Below are 22,651 nucleotides of genomic sequence, written 5' to 3'. Positions count from 1 at the left end.
AGTCACAGATCAGTCCACCCGCAAGACTCGGGTCTTGTGTACTGCAATTCAGAAATAGATTATTAATCTGAATTGATCAGAGGTATAGGGCAGTCACTGTTGGGGCAGAGTACATCGGAGTCCAGAGAGTATAAACTAATTGAGGTGAACAACAGCATCCAAAGCTGCAGCTGTTGCTGACTGAAGCCGCACACAAATTCCTGTCGCTGATAGTGATCAGTTGCAGCTATTTTTATCCACCATGTCATACTGTGAACTGGGCATATTTATAAAATATAGTTAGTATCCTGTTGTTGGAAAGGTTTTATTAATTTTCTATCTTTAAAGGTCATCCTGATGTAGAATGAACACTGTTAAAATCAGCATTAATATTGTCATTGAACACTCACTTCGATGGATATTGACGCTGACATTTCCACACAGTGGTCAATGATCTTCAAATGCGTCACATTATATATTAACGGAGTTTTCAGTTTGGCACTATGCGTGTCCGGCTATTAGTAGCAACACATTTATTTCTCGGGGCATTTGTGCATTCTCCATTCTGTTTAGGTGGAGAATCGCAGTTAGCGAGATGTTGCAATTTTATTTAAATTGCTTTTCACTTGCTCTATTTTCGTTAAATGTTCAGTGCAGATTTCCGTTACAAATTTCGCCTTGATATTTTATCTCCTACATATACGTCCTCGTGTTAAATACATAATGAGGCAGTGAGACGCGCAAACAGAACCTTCGGCGGGGCCGCAGCTTCTGAGGAAAGTAAAACAGTCCACGTTGGGACTGATGTACAGAACTCACCTCTGTTTTCACTCTGTTGAGAGTTTCAAAGTTTTACCTCTTTGATTTGAAGATTTATCTCATTTGTTGCTTTATAGATAAATTCAGGCATATATTCAGCTGTTGTTTCTCCATTCCCGGCCACCTCATTATACAAATCAGAAAACAAAAGCTGGACATATTCATCCGTGAATTATCGGCAGAAATTGGGCGCTGACTAAATCAAACACCAACTTTCCTTCTGATTTTGTCGTTAACATAACATCACGTCATTGAATATTGTTGGAGCCTGTGTAATTGACACCACGTTGGTATCTATGTAAATGTGTAGGAAGGAACTCCAGATTCTGGTTTAAACAAACAACATGGAAAGACCCCTTGACCACCGAGTCTCAGGCGAACAGCAAACATCCAATTGCATCATTAATCCTATTTTATTTGTCCTCGTTCTCATCAACTCCCCGAAGATACTGCCACTCATGCACACGAGGGAATATTAACAGCGGGTAAATGCCCGTTTTTGGAATGTAGGACAAAAACAGAACGCGCGGGGGAAACCCACACAGGCACTAGGAGAACGTACAAAATCCACACTGACAGCACCCGAGGTCGGCATTGAACTCGGGTCTATGACGCTGCCTGCAGTGGCTCTACAGGTTGGAAGGAGCACGTTATCGGTATCCTCTATTTAATTTTACTACCGCTGCTTCCACCCAGTTGTAGCGATCTCGGTTCATTCCTTACCACCGGTGCTGTATGACATGCTATTACACTTGCATCTTCCCTGTGACTGTGCGCGTTTGCCCGGGTGCTCACGTTTCTTCGCGCATCCTAATGATTTGTTGCTACGTAGTTTAATTACCTACTGTAAATTATCTTGAGTAGAATGGTCAAACGGATGAAAGAAGGGTTGATGGGCCCGAATGAAGGGAAATAAGGAGAGGGTAAATTAAATCAGCTAGACTGTTGTACAGTGCTTGGTATGGAGCCGATGGGCTAAATGGTCTCCTTCTTGTCCTTAGAAGTTTAGAATGGGAGCTGTGTTTTATACATGATGCTTCCGCGCTCATTAAATACTTGAATAATCGTAATACACGTCTTACAAAATATGATCCTAATGATTCCCAAATCGTCAGATACGATTGTGCTGTTTATATTATTATTACTTCGTGAGATATAACGCTAAATTAATGAGCCTATTGTGCATGCGATCAATTGTCCACTGCATTGTCCACTGGCCGAGTTTGTGCAATCGGTGAAAGGCATAGAATTGAATAACATTATCTAGATTCACAAATTGTAACGCGGGTTTGAAACTGTGAACATAAATAGACTTTCCCCACTTCTTGAAAATCGGTTAAAAGGAAAAATGGCAACTGGCGAGACAGTATCTGTTCCTGGAGCCAAGTGGATAACAGGACTCAGGTGTGGGAGCAAGTCGTGCCCAGTTATTGCTGGACAAGGCAGGACACAAACAAACAACCATGTAATGTTGGAATATCATTCAAGCATTCTGCACAAGCAAATCTGAAAATAAATAGTCATAGAGTCGTAAATATTAGCATCGCCGCACCTGTATTAAGAAGGTGGAAAGTAGTATAGAAATCGGGGACAGAATATCTTCAGTAGTCTGGGATCAGGTCATTTGTCCATCATGTGGTAGACGGTGTTGAACACAGAAAAATATCCTGCAAATCCATCGGAGGGAATATCATCGTAAATTTTGTTGGAGGGGAAATGAAGGAGTGGCTGTCCGCAGAAAATTAAAATGATCGAGTTTGGCACACGGGTCAGTTCACTTTGTATCGCCTGTGGAAAGTAAAATTGAAATGAGAATCCGAACTCGTGACAATGTGAACCTCACAGGCAGGAGCTATTTCAAGAGTGTTTTATTTTTAACTGGCATATGTACCGAAAACTGAAAACAATGAGATGATTTATTCTAGGGGAGTAAGGATGGGGTTATTCACTGTTAATTGTATTATGAATTTTCCCATGCGAATTATCAGTTATACTGGCAACATAATCTATTTTCAAGGCTGCGTAAAATGTGCCAGAACCTGATAGTTCACCAGAGGCGATAGGAGAGTTGTCGTGGCCCGACAGGCCTACTTTTCAGGTATATTGTTCCCTGTCGTTCTAAAAGGGTCACCCTGGTGTAGGAAGGATGCCATTATGACGGGAGGAATGCAGTGAAGATTTACAAGAACGTTTCCAGCACTTAAGGACCCGAGCTGTAGAGAGAGATTGGGCAAGCTAGGACTTTATTCCTTGGAGCGCAGGAGACCAAGGGGCGATGGAGGTGCATATAATCACGAGAGGAATTAATAAGGTGAATGGCACAGAGTATTTTAAACCAGGATAGGAGAAATTAAAACAACAGAGGCTAAAGGTTTAAGATGAGACGGGAAAGATTTAATAGGATCCAGAGGGGCGTTTTTTCCAGACACAGGGTGGTGGGTATATGGAACAAGCTGCCAGGGGAGGCAGCTGGGGCAGGTATTTAACAATCTGGTCGGCATGGACCAAATTTACCACATCGGTAAATTGTGTCCAGATCTCTGTAGATCTAACAATAAATTTCATTACAAAAGAGACACGATAGGATTTTCTGACTGCTGATACTCATTTACAGTAACATCTAAAAAAGCAGGTGGGAAGGTGAAACAACTCTCTGTAGCGGTTCGGAACGCTGCCTCTCAGGTTACTGTCGGGGCTTTTCCCGGTGATGGTTTCATTAATGAGATGCCCACCTCCCCATGGACCCATTCGCTCCCACATCCCAACCCCATCACTCCACCCGTCATACAGTCAAATCTCATTCTTTATTTCTCATTTCAGGCCGCCCCGGGGATTGTCGGGTGGACCCATCAGGTAACCTCGCTTAACTTTCACTGCGTTAAGAGTGCGGCTACTGAGACTGATTGTTACTGAAGACCTTTAATGCTACTTGCGAGGTGACTGCCGTCTACAGACGGAGTGACGATCAGTAATGTCCCTGAAGCGCGCAGTGTGGGGAGTCGACTCTGCTGACATGGTTCCCGGTTCCAAGCGTGTTCCCACTGCTCATCCCACTGTGGAGTCCCAGTCCGGATCTTTCACCTTTGGCGTCCAATTCCAGGAATGCCTTCACACCTCTAACACGTTTGGGTTCCATTGCCCGTCACATGAGCTTTGAGTACAGCGGGGCACTGACCCGCGCAGCTCATCAGCCGCTCTCCCGAGAATGAAAACGAACCTGCAGCTGAACTTGGAGACACAAGGAACTGTAGATGCTGGTTTATAATAAAAATCACAGTGCTGGAGTAACTGGGTTGGACAGGCAGCATCTCATGAGAACATGGGTGGGTGCCCGCTGAGTTACTCCAGCACTCTGTGTCCGCAGCTCACCCTGCCTGCTCGGGCGCCGCTTTCATCCCAAGAATGACCGGGTGATCCCGGTTCTCCGGACGGTTACCAGCTTACTGCATATTGTTGACACTGTTCACAGTTCATTCGGGGTCTGCCGCTCCCGTTGATCATTCCGTGGTACATGTGGACTTTGAATGGTTGGAGCTAGGGGTGGCTGGGAGCGCGGTGTGCGGGGCGCCGACTGACCCGCTGCTCAAACCGGCGGTAACGTTTGTTCATCTATTTTCTGATTTTTGTTTTCAGAAAGCGTGAAGTTGAGCCTGGTGAACGGGGGCAGTCCATGCGCCGGGAGAGTGGAGGTTCACTACAAGGGGAACTGGGGGACTGTGTATGATGACCGCTGGGACCTGCAGGACGCGGCGGTGGTGTGTCGGGAGCTGGGCTGCGGCGCCGCGATGGGAGCCCCACTCGGAGCTCACTTTGGACCGGGGTCCGGACCCGTTGTGACAGGGAGTGTTGAGTGCAGCGGGAGCGAGGCCGCTCTGCGGGAGTGTAGATCACGGACATGGGGGGACAGTGGCCTTCCACACTCCAACGATGCCGGCGTTATCTGCGAAGGTAAACATCAGCTTTTTCTCTCTTTGTTCCGCAGTTTGGTGATTTCCGGGATGCCCTGGATGTAAATGACTCGGACTGACCGCCCGCGGCGAGTGGTGTGAAATTAAATCCAGTGTCTGTCCGTTTTATTCCTGTCCAATTGGAATCAAATTTCGCTTCTGGATCTCACATTCTGGTTTGAATTAAACAAACACAACCTGGAGCATTAAATACTCTCACCCGGTACAATGACGGGGCCAAGAAACACGCGGCTGGAGGAACTGAGTTGGTGAAGCAGCAACTGTCGGAGACTGATACATTTCTTTCCAGGGCTGTTCTGGATTATCGTTTTCCCGGGTCAACATATGTCACGGCCTTGGGAGGACGGGGACGGGGCGGGGGCGGGGGTCGTGGTACGGAGGTCAGCTGCGGATATCGGCAATGGGAACGGATGTGCTGAATTTGGAGCATGTTCAGAGGAGGTTTCAGAGAATGTTTCCATCGAGAGCTGGGTTAACATATGATGAGTTTTAAGGCAATGGGCCTGTATTCACTAGAGTTTAGAAGGATGAAGGGGCCCTCATAGAAACTCACCAAATAGGAAAGGCCCGGGTAGCGTGAATGTGGAGAGGATTAGCGCGCATGGGAGAGCCCAGGCCCCGAGGCCACAGCCTCAGTAAAAGACGTACCTTTGGAAAGGGAAGGGGAAGAATCTCTTTCATTACAGAGTGATAAATCTGCAGAATTCATTGCCACAGACGGCTGTGGAGGCCAAGTTAATGGATAAAATTATAAAAGGACTGGACAGGTTAGATGCAGGAAAAATGTTCCCAATGTTGGGGGAGTCCAGAACCAGGGGCCACAGTCTTAGAATAAAGGGGAGGTCATTTAAGACTGAGGTGAGAAAAAACCTTTTCACCCAGAGAGTTGTGAATTTATGGAATTCCCTGCCACAGAGGGCAGTGGAGGCCAAATCACTGGATGGATTTAAGAGAGTTAGATAGAGCTCTAGGGGCTAGTGGAGTCAAGGGATATGGGGAGAAGTCTGGCACGGGTTATTGATAGGGGACGATCATCCATGATCACAATGAATGGCGGTGCTGGCTCGAAGGGCCGAATGGCCTCCTCTTGCACCTATTTTCTATGTTTCTATGTCCATGTTTCTAAAATTAATTGTAATTGTCTTATAATTGTAAGGTGGGGATTGACAGATTTGTGTTGAATAAGGTTGTCAGGGGTTATGAGGAGAAAGCAGGAGAAAGGGGTTGAGAGGTAAAGCTAGGCCAGCCACGACTTAACGGTGAAGTAGACGTGGGCCGAATGGTATATAGTTCTTTTTTCTACAGTTTGTACTTGGAATTCGTTTAATGGGACAGGAGCAGACAGATTCACTGGGTCAGTTAGCACAGTCTTGCCTGTGGAGTTTGTCAAGTTCTGCAGGACGGAATGTTCTATAAATAATAATTATATTCGACTTGTAGGATTAGGTTTAGGTTTATCATTGTGACGTAACTGAGGAAGAGTGAAAGGCTTTGTTTTGCATGCTATGCAAACAGATCAGATACACAACGCATATTTAAAATCAAATACAATATATAGTGTAAAGAGGATGTTACAGAGAGCAGAATATAGTACTCAGCATGTTAGCGCATCGTGGTAGAGGAAGGATGAGAATGGGAGCACAGATATCATTAGTAAGGGACTGATTTCAACGTCAGATTTGTGCTGAACTTTCAGGGATGTTTTTGTAAATTGTCTTCATAATTGTGGCTTTCATGACTATCTTTTATATTTTTTCTCAGATCACAGAGGGCCAAGATTGGTATCCAAAGATGATCAGTGCTCGGGAAGACTGGAAGTGCAGTATGGTGAAACCTGGGGAACCGTGTGTGACCTGGCCTGGGATATGGATGATGCCAGTGTGGTGTGCAGTCAGTTTCATTGTGGAGTCGCCGTGTCAGTTCCGAGAGGGGCTTATTTTGGAAAGGGAACTGGCCTTGTACGGAGCGATGTATTTGAATGTAAGGGTAATGAGACAAGCCTGTGGGACTGTCCGCGTTCTTTAGGAACTCTTCATTGCAACCACACGAGTGATGTCAGTGTGATCTGTTCTGGTGAGTGCCAACTTTAACCATATAACCGTATAACAATTACAGCACGGAAACAGGCCATCTCGTCCGTGCCGAACACTTATTCTCACCTAGTCCCATCTAGCTGCACTCAGACCATAACCCTCCATTCCTTTCCCGTCCATATACCTATCCAATTTATTTTTAAATTATAAAATCGAACCTGCCTCCACCACTTACACTGGAAGCTCATTCCACACAGCTACCACTCTCTGAGTAAAGAAGTTCCCCCTCATGTCACCCCTAAACCTTGTGTCCCTTAATTTTCAAATCATGTCCTCTTGTTTGAATCTTCCCTACTCTCAATGGAAAAAGCTTATCCACGTCAACTTTGTCTATCCCTCTCATCATTTTAAAGACCCCTATCAAGTCCCCTCTTAACCTTCTGTGCTCCAAAGAATAAAGACCTAACTTGTTCAACCTTTCTCTGTAACTTAGTTGCTGAAATCCAAGCAACATTCTAGTAAATCTCTTCTGTACTCTCTCTATTTTGTTGACATCTTTCCTATAATTTGGTGACCAAAATTGTACACCATACTCCTGAATTGGCCTGACCAATGCCTTGTACAATTTTACATTACATCCCAACTTCTATACTCAATGCTCTGATTTATAAAGGCCAGCACACCAAAAGCTTTCTTTACCACCCTATCTACATGAGATTCCACCTTCAGGGAACTATGCACAGTCATTCCTAGATCCCTCTGTTCAACTGCATCCCTCAATTCGCTACCATTTACCATGTAGTCCTATTTTGATGTGTCCTGCCAAGATGTAGCACCTCACACTTATCAGCATTAAACTCCATCTGCCATCTTTCAGTCCACTCTTCCAAATGGCCAAAATCTCTCTGTGGACTTTGAAAATCTACTTCATTATCCACAACACCACCTATCTTAGTATAATCTGCATATTTACTTATCCAATTTACCACACCATCATCCCGATCATTGATGTATATGACAAACAACAGTGGGCCCAATACAGATCCCTTAGGCACCCCACTAGTCACCGTCCTCCAACCTGACAAACAGCCATCCGCCATTACTCTCTGGCATCTCCCATTCAGCCACTGTTGAATCCATCTTGCTACTCCACTATTAATACCCAACAATTGAACCTTCTTAACCAACCTTCCACGTGGAACCTTGTCAAAGGCCTTACTGAAGTCCATATAGACAACATCCACCGCTTTAACCTCATCAATTTTCCTAGTAACCACTTCACAAAATTCAAGAAGATTAGTCAAACATGACCTTCCAGGCACAAATCCACGTTGACTGTTCCTAAACAGACCCTGTTTATCCAGATGCTTACATATATATTATCTCTAAGTATCCTTTCCATTAATTTGCCCAGCACTAACGTCAAACTAACAGGTCTATAATTGCTATGTTTACTCTTAGAACCCTTTTTAAACAATGGAACAACATGCGCAGTACGCCAATCCTCCGGCACCATTCCCGTTTCTAATGACATTTGAAATAATTCTGACATAGTCCCTGCTATTTCTACACTAACTTCCCGCAATGTCCTAGGGAATATCCTGTCAGGACCTGGAGACTTATCCACTTATATATTTTTCAGTGTCAGTACTTCCTCTTCTTTGAATCTCATAGCTTTCACAGCTGCACTACTTGTTTCCCTTACCTCACATAATTCAATATCCTTCTCCTTGGCGAGTACCGAAGAAAATATTTTGTTCAAAATCTCCCCCATCTCTTTTGGCTCTGCAGATAGCTGTCCACTCTGACTCTCTAATGGGCCAATATTATCCCTCGTTATCCTTTTACTATTAATATAGCTGTAGAACCCCTTTGGAAACTAATTATTAATAAACACTCATTATACTTGGAAGATAGGGATGTGAGCTCGCCATTCACTTTCATCAATGGGGTTATAAAATGCTGGAATATAATTGAGCAGTACACGACTTTCATGTGACATTGGTAAACATTTTAAATGGCTAAAATTATTTGAACAATGATCCTAATATAAATGGGGGACTAATTAGTGCATTAGAAAATAGCGAAGTGAACGATTTCTTCCCATTAGCATTTACAATAATGTACAAGGAAATAACATCCTGATCACTGAGAGTGTAGAACATCCATGTGCAATCAGAGACCGTATCACTCCAAGATGAAGCAGCACTTGATTACATTGCAGACTGTGACGGTTCTTGAACAAATGAGATCCTAAGCATTGCCAGGAGGAGAGGATGTGGAACTAGAATAATTTATTTTTCTCCATAACTAAAGTGTGTCATGGGGATGCGAACCCAACAGGAGTCAGGAGTGAAGTAAACTAATAGAAACGTAGAACATAGAAAATAAATTGCTGTAAGGTAGAAATATACAATGTCATAATGGTTTTCATCCACACATCTGGTTTCATCTGTCCTCTACCTCGCCCAACACACAGCGGGAAATGGATATAGATCTTAGACTACAGGAAAAATGAACAAATATAATAGTCCTGAGAGGTGGCGGGGGTGGGGGCACGAGGAGTTGAATCTGATATTTTTTCAATGACAACAGTCTGTATGATGAATTTGAATATTGTAGAATTCAGCAAAGGAAAATATTAGCAAGGGGAAATATCAACTATTTGCCGACATATACGGGGGAAATGTAATCCGTGCAAAATGGATATTTGATGGAATGGGTTAACGTTTCCAGAATAAGCGGTGACAAGCATCAATTAGAATTCGGCAAAGGACAGATATGAAAAGGGACAACAATGAGAAAGAAAAACCCCGCAACTTACCCACACGTGGGGAGAATGTAAACAGTGGAATACGGAAATTATTTAGCCGATTAATTTTATAAAATGTTGATTCCATCTTAGCAAATAAAAGTAAACATGTTTAAATGCTGGAAAACCAAACGCCCACGAAAAACGAGCAAGTAATAGAAAATATATTAGTGACAAAATAATACCAGAGAGGACAGTGAACCTGAATATCTGAAAATTCCATGGATCCAAAGATCCATATCATACTATAATTGAAACAAAGGACACGCTCGCTACAATATCCAACAACGTATAGATTCTGCAATGGGTCTTGCAGATTGCAGCGTAGACATTCGGTATTCACTCTTTGAAAAGAGGAAGGATAGAGAAAACATGAACAGCCGATCTGTTCCGGCCTTGGACAAATGATGGAGTTCACAATAACATGTGCCATCTGAAGCACTGAAAATAATAAGTAACGTCGGGCTGAATTGCTCAAAGTGAAGTCATGTTTGACTAATCCACTGAAGCTATTTGTGAGTGTATCTCTCAAGGCAGATAAAGAGGAATTTTCAGAAAATGTCTTCTTTTGTTTCAGGAAGTGTTCATATACGTCTTACAGGGGAGTTTGTTGAATAAGATTAGAAGAAATGACATTGAAAATCACACACCGATCAGCATCAAACAGACAGTTAACACGTTTACATATTCTGTTGTGCTGCAGCAATTAAGAATTTCATGGTTCTATCTGGGACATATGACAACAAAACACTCTTGACAAAGGGGAGGGTGGAGGAATGAATGGGTCCAAACAATCTGGCAGGTTAGGTCGAGAGGGTGCCACGGCAACGCCATCTATTCACAATCTATATCAATGGGTGCATTGGGTTGCTGGGAAGGAGGGGTGGGGGGGGGGGGGAGGGAGGGGGTAGGGTGTTAGCTGGTGCTGTTAAGCGTAACATATTCAATATTGCTAATGCCATGACGCAAGGTGTTGGCAGAAGGAACTGCAGATGCTGGTTTACAGTAAAATACACAAAATGCTGGAGTAAGTCAGTGGGTCAGGCAGCATCTCTGGTGGAAATAGATAGGTGACGTCTCAGGTCTGGGCTCTTCAAGCTAAAGAAGGGTCCCGACCCGAAACGTCACATATCCATATTGTCCAGTGATGCTGCCTGATCGGCTGAGTTTCTTTATCATGCATTGGACAACACATCAACCAGCATCTGCAGATCCATCTAAAACATTCGGAAAAGCTAGTGGACAAAAAATATGGCATATATGTAGTATTGTGTTGAACAATGTAGGCTGCACTATTAAAGACCGTCAATTAAGTCGGGTGTACACTTTATTCTGGTGAATGCTCCAAAGCCGCAAGTATTACAGATGAGATCTGAACTTATTTGGTCAGGACTTTAAACTAAATAATGTGAAACTGACGACCCCGACGTGCCGAGTTGAAGACCGTAACCATTCACTGTGTGTATTGAAATATCACCACGCGCACACACTTTGAAGGTGGCCGCTTAGAAAATGAGAAAAATAAACAAACAATTTCTAACTTTCATTATTTTTCTCTATTCTTATTGTGTATTGAACTGTTATTTTGTCCCATAAAAACAGGGAACCATGGCCCACGACTGGTGGGTGGGAAGGATAGATGCTCTGGCCGGGTGGAAGTTCTACACGGAGACGAGTGGGGAACAGTTTGTGATCAGTACTTTAGCTTGCTTGATGCCGGCGTGGTCTGTGAACAACTACATTGCGGTGCAGTGGCCGCAACTCCCGGAGTTACTCACTTTGGCCGAGGATCCGGCCTCGTGTGGAAGGAGAACTACCACTGTCAGGGGAACGAGTCCCGATTAGTTGATTGTCCAGTCTTACCCAGGGATCAGATGAGTTGTTCACACGGAAACGACGCCGGTCTCATCTGCTCAGGTGAGTCAACAAATGTCCTTGAACTGAAAAACAGAGTTGCCCAGTGGTAGAGATGTTTACACGGTGACTCTTTTAACCAGTGAAAACATCTGCTGTTTCCTGACGACCATCTTTCTTTTCTTTTCAGAAGGATACTTTCAAGAGAGAGCTAGATAGAGCTGTTAAACAGCGGAGTCAGGGGATATGGGGGGAAGGCAGGAACGGGCTACTGATTGGGGATGATCAGCCATGATCACATTGAATGTCGGTGCTGGCTCGATGGGCCGAATGGCCTACTCCTGGATCTATTGTCAATTGTCTATTATCTTCAGGTGCCGTCTTTCCCTTCCCCCACTGATGGAATACAGGGGCAATTGCTAGCCAACGTTGTCATACATCGATAGGGTGAATTTGAGTATGCAGTGCAGAATTCTGCAGTTCATAAAATTGTTTCTATGGATAGTAACTGAGAGAGTGTAGCTAGTAAACATAGTAAGGATAGTACAACGGATAATAACTGTTTATTAAGGAGTGAGAAGGATGGCGATTTGTACAGTCGGGTTCTAATTCTCGGTCCACTGCTACAATACACAGATATTAATTAGTTACATCAGCTGTAGAGATCTGAGATAGAGGCTGCAGGAAGAATGCGATATCAAATTTAAAGTGGCTTAGTGATTCTTTCAAGAGCTTGACCCTAAAAGCAGGAGTAACTCAACTGGTCAGACAGCGTCAGAAAGGGAATATGTGACGTTTCTGGTCGAGACCCTTCTTCAGTCATCTATTGCTTTTCACCAGAGATGCGATCTGACCCACTGAGTTACTTCAGCTCTGTGTGTCTATCTTCGGTTTAAACCAGCTTATGGATATAAATCAATATGGAATGAGAAATGGGAAAATCAATTTTTCATGATATTGGAATGGTCCAGGAATGCATTTATTTACCAAAAAAGAACAAAGTTAAAGCGAGACTTCAAAAGACCCCGCCAACACGAGGAACAGGCGCTGGACCATTCTCAGCATGCCTATTGCAATCAGTTTAGATCAATGCATGAGCTGGTGGTTATCATTTATTCAATAACCAGTTTATTCCTTGTTACTGGGCCCATTTCTCTCGGTGAGGCCCATAGGTTTCTCGGCATTGTTTTATGTAGACGTAGACAGAATGTTTCTATGCAGTTTATCTGCCAATGTGACATGTGGACAATTGATGCAGAAAATAATCCTTAAAACTAATAGCTGACCAGGTAAATGTTGAGAAGTTATGGAATATGTTCGATCAGTTGAAAGGTTTAACCCAACATGTTTTGTATTCTAGATGAAATTTGGTCTCTGAGATTGAGCAATGGGGGCAGCCGCTGCGACGGCCGAGTGGAGGTTTACCACAATGGTAGATGGGGGAGAGTGCAGGATAGCGCCTGGAACATCAATGATTCCAACGTGGTCTGCAGAGAGTTGGGCTGCGGCTCCGCCATATTCGCCTACAACTCCTCAAGGTACGGAGAGAGTGAGCTGCCCGTGTGGGTGAACAACGTTCAGTGTGAAGGAAACGAGTCGCAGCTCCGAAATTGCAGCACATTTACACTGAATCAGACATCCAGCGACAGCATCGGTGTTGGAGTCCTGTGCTCAGGTGAATATTGGCATATAGATCCAAATTAGACATTATAATGATTGTTAGTGACTCTAGCAATTTCGAGTTGTATTGGCGTTTCTGCCTTCTGTGTTTTCGACTTGTCAATTGGGACAGCACGGAAAATGAAGAAGCTTTATTTCTCCGTTCTTGTCAATCTAATCAAAGGTCCGAATTAACATTTCTTAATTTACCAATTTAAATCGTTTGTTGACAAATATTTATATTACACACGTGTATATATATATATGTATATATGTGTGTGTGTGTGTGTGTGTGTGTGTGTGTGTGTGTGTGTGTGTGTGTGTGTGTGTCTATAATATATACGCACACATAAGCTAACACACATTGATAAGTTAACCTGGAGAAAGTTATAATATCGTTTAAAGATACAACATGCAGACAGACCCTTCGGCCCATCGAATCCACCCAAAGATTGATTACCCATTTGAGTGTAAAGTGGGAGGTTGTCCACGTATAGAGATTGTCCACGTGTACTATGGGCCCTCTCCATTACCATCAGGTCCAGGGAGCAGGCGATGGTGAGTGTGAGGGTCCGTGTGTGAGAGAAGTCTGGACAAGAAACACTTCCATGTGGTGTGAAACAACACGGGGTACCTTTCCGAGGGATAGCATAGAAGGCGCGGCCGAACGTGGGGTGATGGGTGTACATTGCAATTGTGTGATAAACTCCCTTGTATTTGTTCAACAGACCATCTCCAATTACGGCTGTCTGGGGGTGGAAGTACATGTGCTGGACGAGTGGAGATTTATTACAATGGGTCTTGGGGCACAGTTTGTGATGACTCCTGGGATCTGGACGACGCTAACGTGGTCTGCGGGCAGCTAGGTTGCGGATATGCTGTGGAAGATAAAATTCCGGGATTCTGTGGACGAAGTAATGGCCAAATTTGGTTGGATGAAGTAAGATGCTCGGGTAACGAATCATACCTCTGGAACTGTTCCTCCGCACCGTGGGGTAGGCACGATTGCAGTCATAAGGAAGATGTGACAGTGAAGTGTTCTGGTAAGAATACGTTCGGTCTGCTTACGTTTCTGCAGCTTAGAGTGGGAACCTTCATTCCAGAGATGTATTCAATGGTTTATCGCAAACATCTCGTTGATGGAATAAAGACCTTTCTCTCAGGGGGGGGGGGGGGGCATGACTTGATAGAACAGTTGACCTTACGATTTTTGTCTTCACCCAATCTGTTCCCAACTGCCAGTCCCTGTTGAGTTTTTCCAGCGACATCTGTTTTTGTTGAATCAGATCTTTCTCATACGTCTTTGTTGCTATCTGCGGGATGGATACATTATGATGACCTGTATATCTCCTCTTCCCTTCACAGAACACAAAGAGATGCGCCTGGTGAACGGAGGCCGGCGGTGTGAAGGGAGAGTGGAAGTGTGGTACAACGGGACATGGGGAACAGTGTGCACCGAGAAGCTCTCTAGAGTGGAGGCGGAAGTGATCTGTAAACAATTAGAATGTGGACCCCTCGAATATATTGAATATGACGCCAGTAAATATGGACAAGGTTCTGGGCCCATATGGATCGATGAGATGAAATGTAGCTCGCACGAGTCAGTCCTTTGGCAGTGCCAGTTTGACCCGTGGGGGCAACACAACTGTAACCACAGGGAGGATGCAGGCGTTTCATGTAAAGGTAACACAGGAAAGTCAGCATACGATGGCAGATTAAACACGCGCGTAAATCCGTCAACATTTCACTGTTCTCAACAGATGCTGAAATGCCGGAGACAACCCGCGGGAAAGACTGCGACGGAGGAAATGAATCTAAATCTCGCCGTTTACCAGGCGAGTCATTCTACTACTTACGCCGTCAGCGTGACGTCAACCCCGGATGTTTGATGAATGAGTGATCAACTAAATAGCTGAGAACCCTCAACAACTTCTCTTTTAATTTATCTCACGAACTTCTCGTTAAACGTGTAGCCATGGGTCCTTGCATGGATCCCAGCTATGTCAGCCTTTTGATTCAAGTACTGTGAACAGTCCTTCTTCCAAACGTGCACTGACATAATTCCCCAAACTCATTCTTCGCTCCCTCGACATGCAATATACCACCCACATACCCTTCCACCCCCCCCCCCCTTCCCTTACACCCTCATCAGACCGTTTCCACCTTTATCCTTTCCTCTGGATTCATATTTCATCCTCGTCATTCCTTATATTCCAGCCTTTTGTCCTCTTTTAATATCTAACCTTTGTGCACCCATCTGTCAATGAACACCCCCCACACCTGAATCCACCTGTCACTTGCCTAGATTAGACCCGCCTTCATCTCTGTTGCAGCCTCTTCCCCTCCCTCTTAGTAGAATTAGTCTAAAGATGGGTCCCGATCCGAAACGTCACTGCACACGTCATGCAGAGATGCTGTCTGGACACAGATTACTTTACTCCAAAATAAAACTAAATAGAATTTTTCCCACATATTTCTCCTATCTGTGATAAATGTCTGCACTTAGAGGCCAACTTAACACATACTTTTGCAAATTGTACAAAAATTAAAAATTTCTGGATTGATATTTTTGGAATAATTTCTGAAGTTAATACTAAATTGGATCCAGACTCAAAACTAATAATACTTGGAATATCAGAACAAAGTTCAACCCTCACAACAAGCCAAAGAAACTTCCTTGACTACAGTATAATAACTAGGAAAAAAATGAATATTAAGATTTTGGAAAGGCCCTATATTAAAATGTGGATCGTGGAAATGTCGGAGACCCTACATCTGGAAAGAATTACTTGTCTTAATGGACAAACAAGAACTTTTTGTTAAAATATGGTCTCCATTCATTAACTATTTGAAGGGATAGATTGGCCCGGCACGAAAACCGAACTGAAGCTTGAACTCAGGATTAGATGAAAAGTTATACTTTATAATTTACGAACCTATCTCCAATGACGTAATATTAGTAATTCATTCCACTCTTTTTTTCTTTTTTAACATTTGTATTTTTTCTCTCGCTCTTTCTCTCTAATTTACTATCTATACAAAAACAACTAGAAGCAGAATCAATCCACAATTGAATTTTTTAATAATGTATGATTGATATACATGATAAGTTTTACTATAATATGTAATTATATTTTATCATAATATGTTTGCTTCTAATAAAAATATATTTTTTTTAAAGTGATGCTGTCTGACACGTTGAGTTACTTCAGCACTCATGTATTTTTAACTGAGTATTTAATTTAACTTCACTTAGATCTACAACTGCGGGTTGATGGCGGCAGCAACAATTGCTCCGGAAGGGTTGAAATATTATTCAATAACAGCTGGGGAACGGTGTGTGATGACTCCTGGGGTCTCGCCGATGCCAATGTCGTCTGCAGACAGTTGGGCTGTGGCTCTGCTCTTTGGACTCCAGGAGCGGCGACCATTGCCCCGGCCTCAGGTGATATCTGGCTGGATGAAGTGAAATGCACGGGAAGTGAATCATTCCTGTCCCGTTGTCTGGCTTCACCGCTCGGTCAACATGACTGTGATCACAAGGAAGATGTCTTTGTCACCTGTTCTGGTATGTGTTGTTCGGCATATTCCCCGATCTCTACACCCCTTCAATTTCATAAGTAAAATATCGTTTTTGTTTTAATTGAAAATCTAAAGAGATGAAGTTGCTAAAAACTAATTACAATGTCCACGTCCAGTTTTGATCCCCTCTGGCTCCAGCACTTCAGGTATTTGTTATTCATGCGATGTTGACCATTACACTTACACACTGTGCTGATATTCGCTTGCTACTGTTTGCTAATTGCTGAAAACATGATAGGTGGTTTTCAAATTGGCAGACTCAGTATGTGAAACAGGACTTGCAAAATTCTAAAAAAATCATGATGTCCAGCACCAGACAAATATCTCTGTGACAAGAAAGAATATTGGACTCATTGCAGTATTTTCTTCTCAGGAAGTGTTGGCATGTCGAGTAAGTCAAAACAGTGCTTGCTCATTCACAAGATGTTGCCGAAAGGGTGTTCGGGCTTATGGGGCGAAGGCAGGTGAATGGGGTTAAGAGGGAAAGATATCGGCCATGATTGGAGGGCGGAGTGGACTTGATGGGCCAAATGGTCTTATTCATTGAAGTCAAGCAGTGTAGATGCACATTATGCCTGAATACAATATTGCAGCTGTTGTCTGGATACAAAGCGTCACTAGTGAGGAATCAGGACATTCTAGTATATTTTCTATTGATACCACTCCGCACAATACAATAGAGACTTGAGCTTTTTATTGTTTTCCGCTTAGCCATTCTTCTGGTGCAATGTATGACCGGATTTTGGGGAACATTTCTAGCAAAGCAAGATGCACAACCCGCGGTTAAAATTCATCAATTGTCCCTAGAAATGTTTTCAGTTTGGACCAACTGCTTCTGTTTTTCGTTTATCCAGGAATTTCAATTTCAGTTTTGGGAAAGAAGCCGCCCTCCACGGCTGTTGTGGTTTGCACATCTCTCGGAATCCTCCTCATCGCCGAATTTGTCGCACTGGTGATAATAGCTCGGAGGCAATCAGCAAGAAGAGGTGAGGTTCATCGTTACAGCGTTATTATTCCAGACAATATTTCATAGCGTGAAGAGACTTTCATTCGCCCTTCCAAGTGCTCTTTTCTTTCTTACATTATGAGCAACAAATGCAACTGTGCAGCATTGTGTAGGTATTCCATGGTTCCTATTGAAAAGAGCAATTTGTCGTAATAGCATGGAATGTTAAATGTGATTATTGTTTGGGTTCCTCCATCAATTGTTCACTTGACTGATGTTCAACATTCCATTGGGGTGGGAGATTGCAACCTTCACTCTGTCCGCCCTGTTTCGACGAATGCAATCAACCTGGCGTGCACAATCAAATAAGATCAAATAGAACAAGTTGTCCGACAACTTTAGGCTGTGCACGCCATACGCAAGAAGAAGAAGACCATTCCATTCAACATCCTGTTCAATGCGCTGCTCAACCGCGAACATTCTGATTAGATTCTATCCACCACATCTCAAGCTTGCTCTTTCCTCACATTCTATGCTCCTGCAATGCTTTATTCCCCATCTCCTTCCATTTATTTGATGCAACACAATCTGTCTTCCATTTCCTAAATTGACAAACCTGTGGAAATTTCAACTCCTGATCACCCAGTGCCATACTTGTACCATCCGTATGTATTTGGGAATGCAATCAGGCTTTGAACAGCATTGTCGTTGCGGAACAGAAATGAGGAATTGCTTCCTACTAATGCACACTAGCTGTGATCTTCTTGGTGTTCGTAAAATTCGCTAATTTCTGCAAGAAGCCGTTAGACCTCTAGCGTAATTCTTCAATGGTAACGCTCATCAACAGTTCACCTTGAATATCATTAATTCATAATTTATACATGTCATATGCAAATTACTAACTGTTAAATACTATTCCTGTCAATCCACAAGTTAACCCACACTCTCCTTTCAACAGATGCAGAGATGAGAGGCAGGGGCTTTGGCTTTTACGAAGCAATTTATGAAGAGATTGACGATACACTCCCTGGAAACAAGTTCAATCAGATGAATGATTCAAGTGAGTATTTGTACTCGACACTCGCTCTTCAGCGATAAATATCCCCTCCACTCCAATAACCGTATTAATGGTCATTGGGTAAAAATAAAAACATTGTAACAGATACATCGGACAAAAGCAAACTGTTGGGGCAACGCAGTGGGTCGGGCAGAATCTATGAAGGAAAATGTACAGATGACCGTTTGTGTCCGTACCCTTCTTCATGTCTGGAGTAGAGCGGAGATGGTTGATAGAAAGTGGCGAGAGGAAATGCTGCACAAGTTTCTGGTAGATGACAGGTGGATGTATGCAACTAGGGGTGGAATTGTAGACAAATCCATTTGGGGAGGCGGTTGAAGAGTGGAGGTGACCACAACGGTTGGAGATGATAGTAGGGAGGACAAGGAGCTCCAGATGGTGGAATCTGATGAGAAAATAAAAGTAAACAACTGAAATATAGAAACATTGGGAAAGATAGTGGGTAGAGAGGAAATAGGGGGATGGAAATTGTGGACCCTGTGCAGATAGGGATAGGTTATGAGCTGATAGAGATGGTGGAGGTGAGGAAAGGAAATGGGAAGCGAGGGACAGGCTCAGTGGAGAGAATGTTGTGTTTGAGAGAGCCAGGGTTGATTATCAGGAGAGAGAAGTGGGGTGACAATTGGAGAATTAAATATTTACACCATCGGATTGTCAGCGTTACCTGAAGTGCTGCTCTTCCAGCTTGCATGTAAACTCAATCTGGCAATGTAAGAGGTGGAGGACAGAGAGGGCGGATGGGAATGAGGAATGGAATCGAAATCCAGCTGTCCCTGGCGGGCAGAATCTGGTTGCCTCGTCTGCATTTGGCATCACGTAGGTAAAGGAGGGTACATTGAGAACATAGAATGAAATAGTGGAGACTGACGTTTAGGTCCCTGAATGGAGATAAAGGAGCAGGTGTAATAATAGGTGTTGCATCACCTGTGGTTAGTGGGAGGGGAATGTTCAAGGTGGATCGTGTGAAGATAGATCGAGTCAAGGAATCTGCACCATCCCGGAGTCAGCCTCAAATCCATGGCCAGGGTGCTTTTCCAAAAAAAGTGTGTTGAATGAAGCCGACAGATAGACATGATTAGATGGGGCCCCTGAGATTGACAGTATTGCACCATTATGTCATATGTCATATCCGCGATACTGTCATTGGGACGATGAATAATGTGTGTCTTCTGCTCCAATGCCCAATTTAGCCCGATGTCTAATAACTATCTCTGTCGTTGACTTCTAGTCTCTGGATCCATTGATTCCATGAATCAAATAGAATATTACACCAGCGACCCTCTGGGTTGTGCTCATTCAACAAGCGAACTCCCTGAAGGAACCTCCTCCAGTGTTCGAGGTTGGTGCATGTTTTGCTTCCCACTTTCTCCTATTTTAATTCATTTTGTTCGTAATCAGAACATATCAGGGAAAATGTGTCCGAGCATGTTCGCCGTGAAATGATAGAGAGGCGATCTCAATAACTTGTAAGGGATTTCTATTTAAAACATCAACAATTTGACTTTGAAGATAAACCTCTCGACCGCCAGCTGTGTAATTGAATGAAACATTCATTGTGTGTTTATATTCTCAATGCGGATAGGACTTGAACTATAACACCAATTATAGCGCCGGATTGGAGCAACGTTAAATAGTTCACAGGCCCAACACAGTCCTCTCTCCGTCCAGATACCAATTACACAACAACATCTCAGTCTGAAGAAGGGTCTCGACTCTAAACGTCACCCATTACTTCTATCCATAGATGTTGCCTGTCCCGCTGAGTTACTCCAATATTCTGTGTTTATTTCACACCCCTTGCAGCTTACAAAACAATTTAGGTTTTCAGGAAGATCATTCCGGTTTATACTTCCTCCTATATCTAGTTCCGGATGACCATGACGATCCTGAGAGTAAAGCCATTGATTGTCCGGCAGTCATTTCCTGATGGACGGTGGCGCCGATGCCCTTCTGATGCTAACAGTTGCCGGCGGTGACGTGGACACTGGTGGTGAGTCAGTCTCTGACATGCCAGAATCACCAATGCTCAGCAAAATATTCCACCCACTGCGTTGTTTTATATTCACTTTCCTGCTTCAAATATTATTTGCTAAAAGAAAAGACATGTTCAGAGAAAGTTGCCCACGGACGGTTTTGTTCTTACTCGAACAACGTGTCATTCACAACTGCAATGTGAACCATATGAATACAGTATCTAATTTGTCATGTTCCATGTCGGCTTATTTTCCCCTTGAGACTGCGTATTGAACCTGCCAAATTTTGGTCGCCCTGCTACACGAAGCATGTCATTAATGTGAAAGGAGAGCAGAGACGATTTGCAAGGGTATTGCCAAGACTTGAGCGGCTGAGATCAAGGGAAAGGCTGGCCAGATTAGGGCATTGTTCCTTGGAGCATACGAAGCTGAGGGTTATGTAACAGAGGTGTATAAGATGATGAGGGGACAGGACTGTGCCTTTTAGTTAGAGGAGAGAAATCAAGAATTACTATACTAGTTTTCAGGGGAGTGTGGTGGATTTAAGGTGAAAGGGCAAACTTTTATTTCAGATGGTTGACGATACGTGGAACGAGCTGGAGGTGGTTGAGACAGGCAATGTAACCGCTTCTAAACAATACTTGGACAGGTACATGGGCAGGTTATGGTAAATGAATATGAGCCAAACGTGGGCAAGTGGGAACAGCTAAGGTGGTCTCTTTGGTTGGAATTGACGAGTTGAGTCAAATATCCTGTTTCAGGGCTGTATGACTCCATGACTCGAATATTACCAAAATCTTTTTTTTATTCATGTTAAATCTTGATTTTAGCTGGCCCAATAATATTTGCTTTGTTTTCTTTCCCAGGTGAATCTAGCATGATACCTTGTTTCCAAAGCCTGTCTTGAAATGATGGAAAACGCTCGGCGTTTCATCAGACAGCACGTGCCTTTCACCCTTCCTGCAAGATCGACAAGCAGATCTTCACAGCATTGATATCACTCGCCAACTTATCACAAGCAGAATCTTTGACTTGCTTTTAAACCACTTGGTTTGATTTTTTTACCCTAAACCTTGGAAGAAAACATGTTCTCTGCTCTCTGGACAGGTGTAGACAAACATATTTAATCGTCATTCTTCTCCTGGAAGAAAGATCTTTTTTTCCCTAATCAATAAACACGTGTTATTTGAATTTGTAGGCGTTTTTATACATTCCATGTAAATGCTTAAGATTGTGCAGGTTACAATGAATGTTACTTTGTTCTTATAATGCTTTACCTTGCTTTGGTGTTTGTAATGAACTGTTTCAATCTCGCTCAATGTAAGAATTGAACAAGCATAATAAATACTTCAGGTGGAATTCGATATTAATGTGTTCATATTTTGTCCGAGCATACATACACATCCCATAGACATTAAATCAAAGCACCACGTTGATTGCCTGTGGTCTCAAGATGTGAGCTAAAGACAAAGGCTAGACATTGCAGAACATAAGTCTAATTGTGAAAGCTTAGTAATGAGCTGGAAACATTCTTTCAAGACCCGGGTGATAAATGTACATTGGATAATAAGTCAGATTATACGATTTACTTTGAATTTGCAAAATCCAATTCTCATCAGTAAGTACATGGAAATAGGTATCAAGAGGGTAATTGGGAAATCATGAAACCGGTAACCAAGTGGTCATATAGGGAGAGAAAACAGAGTAAAATAAGGCCAAACGTATGTGTTCTGCAAACCTGCTGACTACCACAGTAATCTATTCCACATTTCCTCCCACTCCACCACTGTCAAAGACGCTATCTCCTGCTCTCAATTCCTCCGTCTCAGTCGCATCTGCTCCCAAGATGAGCCTTTCCATTCTAGGGCATCCGAGATGTGGTAATTGTCCACACCTTCCTCCCCCCCCCCCCCCCTCCCCGTGCTGTCAAAGATGGATTCCTCATCGG

General features: G+C 43.3%; 1 protein-coding gene across 1 annotated transcript; it reads left to right on the top strand.

The window, feature by feature from the left end:
- The first annotated feature begins 3,297 nt into the window (after window positions 1–3,297).
- LOC116967309 (deleted in malignant brain tumors 1 protein-like) lies at window positions 3,298–21,817 on the top strand. The gene is made up of 13 exons (XM_033013809.1): window positions 3,298–3,319; window positions 4,432–4,746; window positions 6,528–6,839; window positions 11,214–11,528; window positions 12,826–13,140; window positions 13,853–14,167; window positions 14,490–14,807; window positions 14,885–14,959; window positions 16,381–16,692; window positions 17,561–17,692; window positions 18,611–18,712; window positions 19,959–20,069; window positions 21,570–21,817. Exons 1-13 carry the CDS (start codon window positions 3,298–3,300, stop codon window positions 21,608–21,610), a joined length of 2,685 nt encoding a protein of 894 aa, XP_032869700.1. The 3' UTR covers window positions 21,611–21,817.
- The last annotated feature ends 834 nt before the right edge of the window (window positions 21,818–22,651 follow it).

The sequence above is a fragment of the Amblyraja radiata genome, chromosome 39, assembly GCF_010909765.2.
Source record: "Amblyraja radiata isolate CabotCenter1 chromosome 39, sAmbRad1.1.pri, whole genome shotgun sequence".
Classification (NCBI taxonomy): domain Eukaryota; kingdom Metazoa; phylum Chordata; class Chondrichthyes; order Rajiformes; family Rajidae; genus Amblyraja; species Amblyraja radiata.
Note: the sequence above shows the minus strand (reverse complement) of the source record. Positions and strands in the feature narration are given on the sequence as shown.

Coding starts and splice junctions, on each gene's coding strand:
- LOC116967309 (XM_033013809.1), top strand. CDS start 3,298: ATGGACCAAATTTACCACATCG. Junction 14,168..14,489: donor TGTGACAGTGAAGTGTTCTG/GTAAGAATACGT, acceptor TTCCCTTCACAG/AACACAAAGAGATGCGCCTG. Junction 20,070..21,569: donor AACCTCCTCCAGTGTTCGAG/GTTGGTGCATGT, acceptor TTTCTTTCCCAG/GTGAATCTAGCATGATACCT.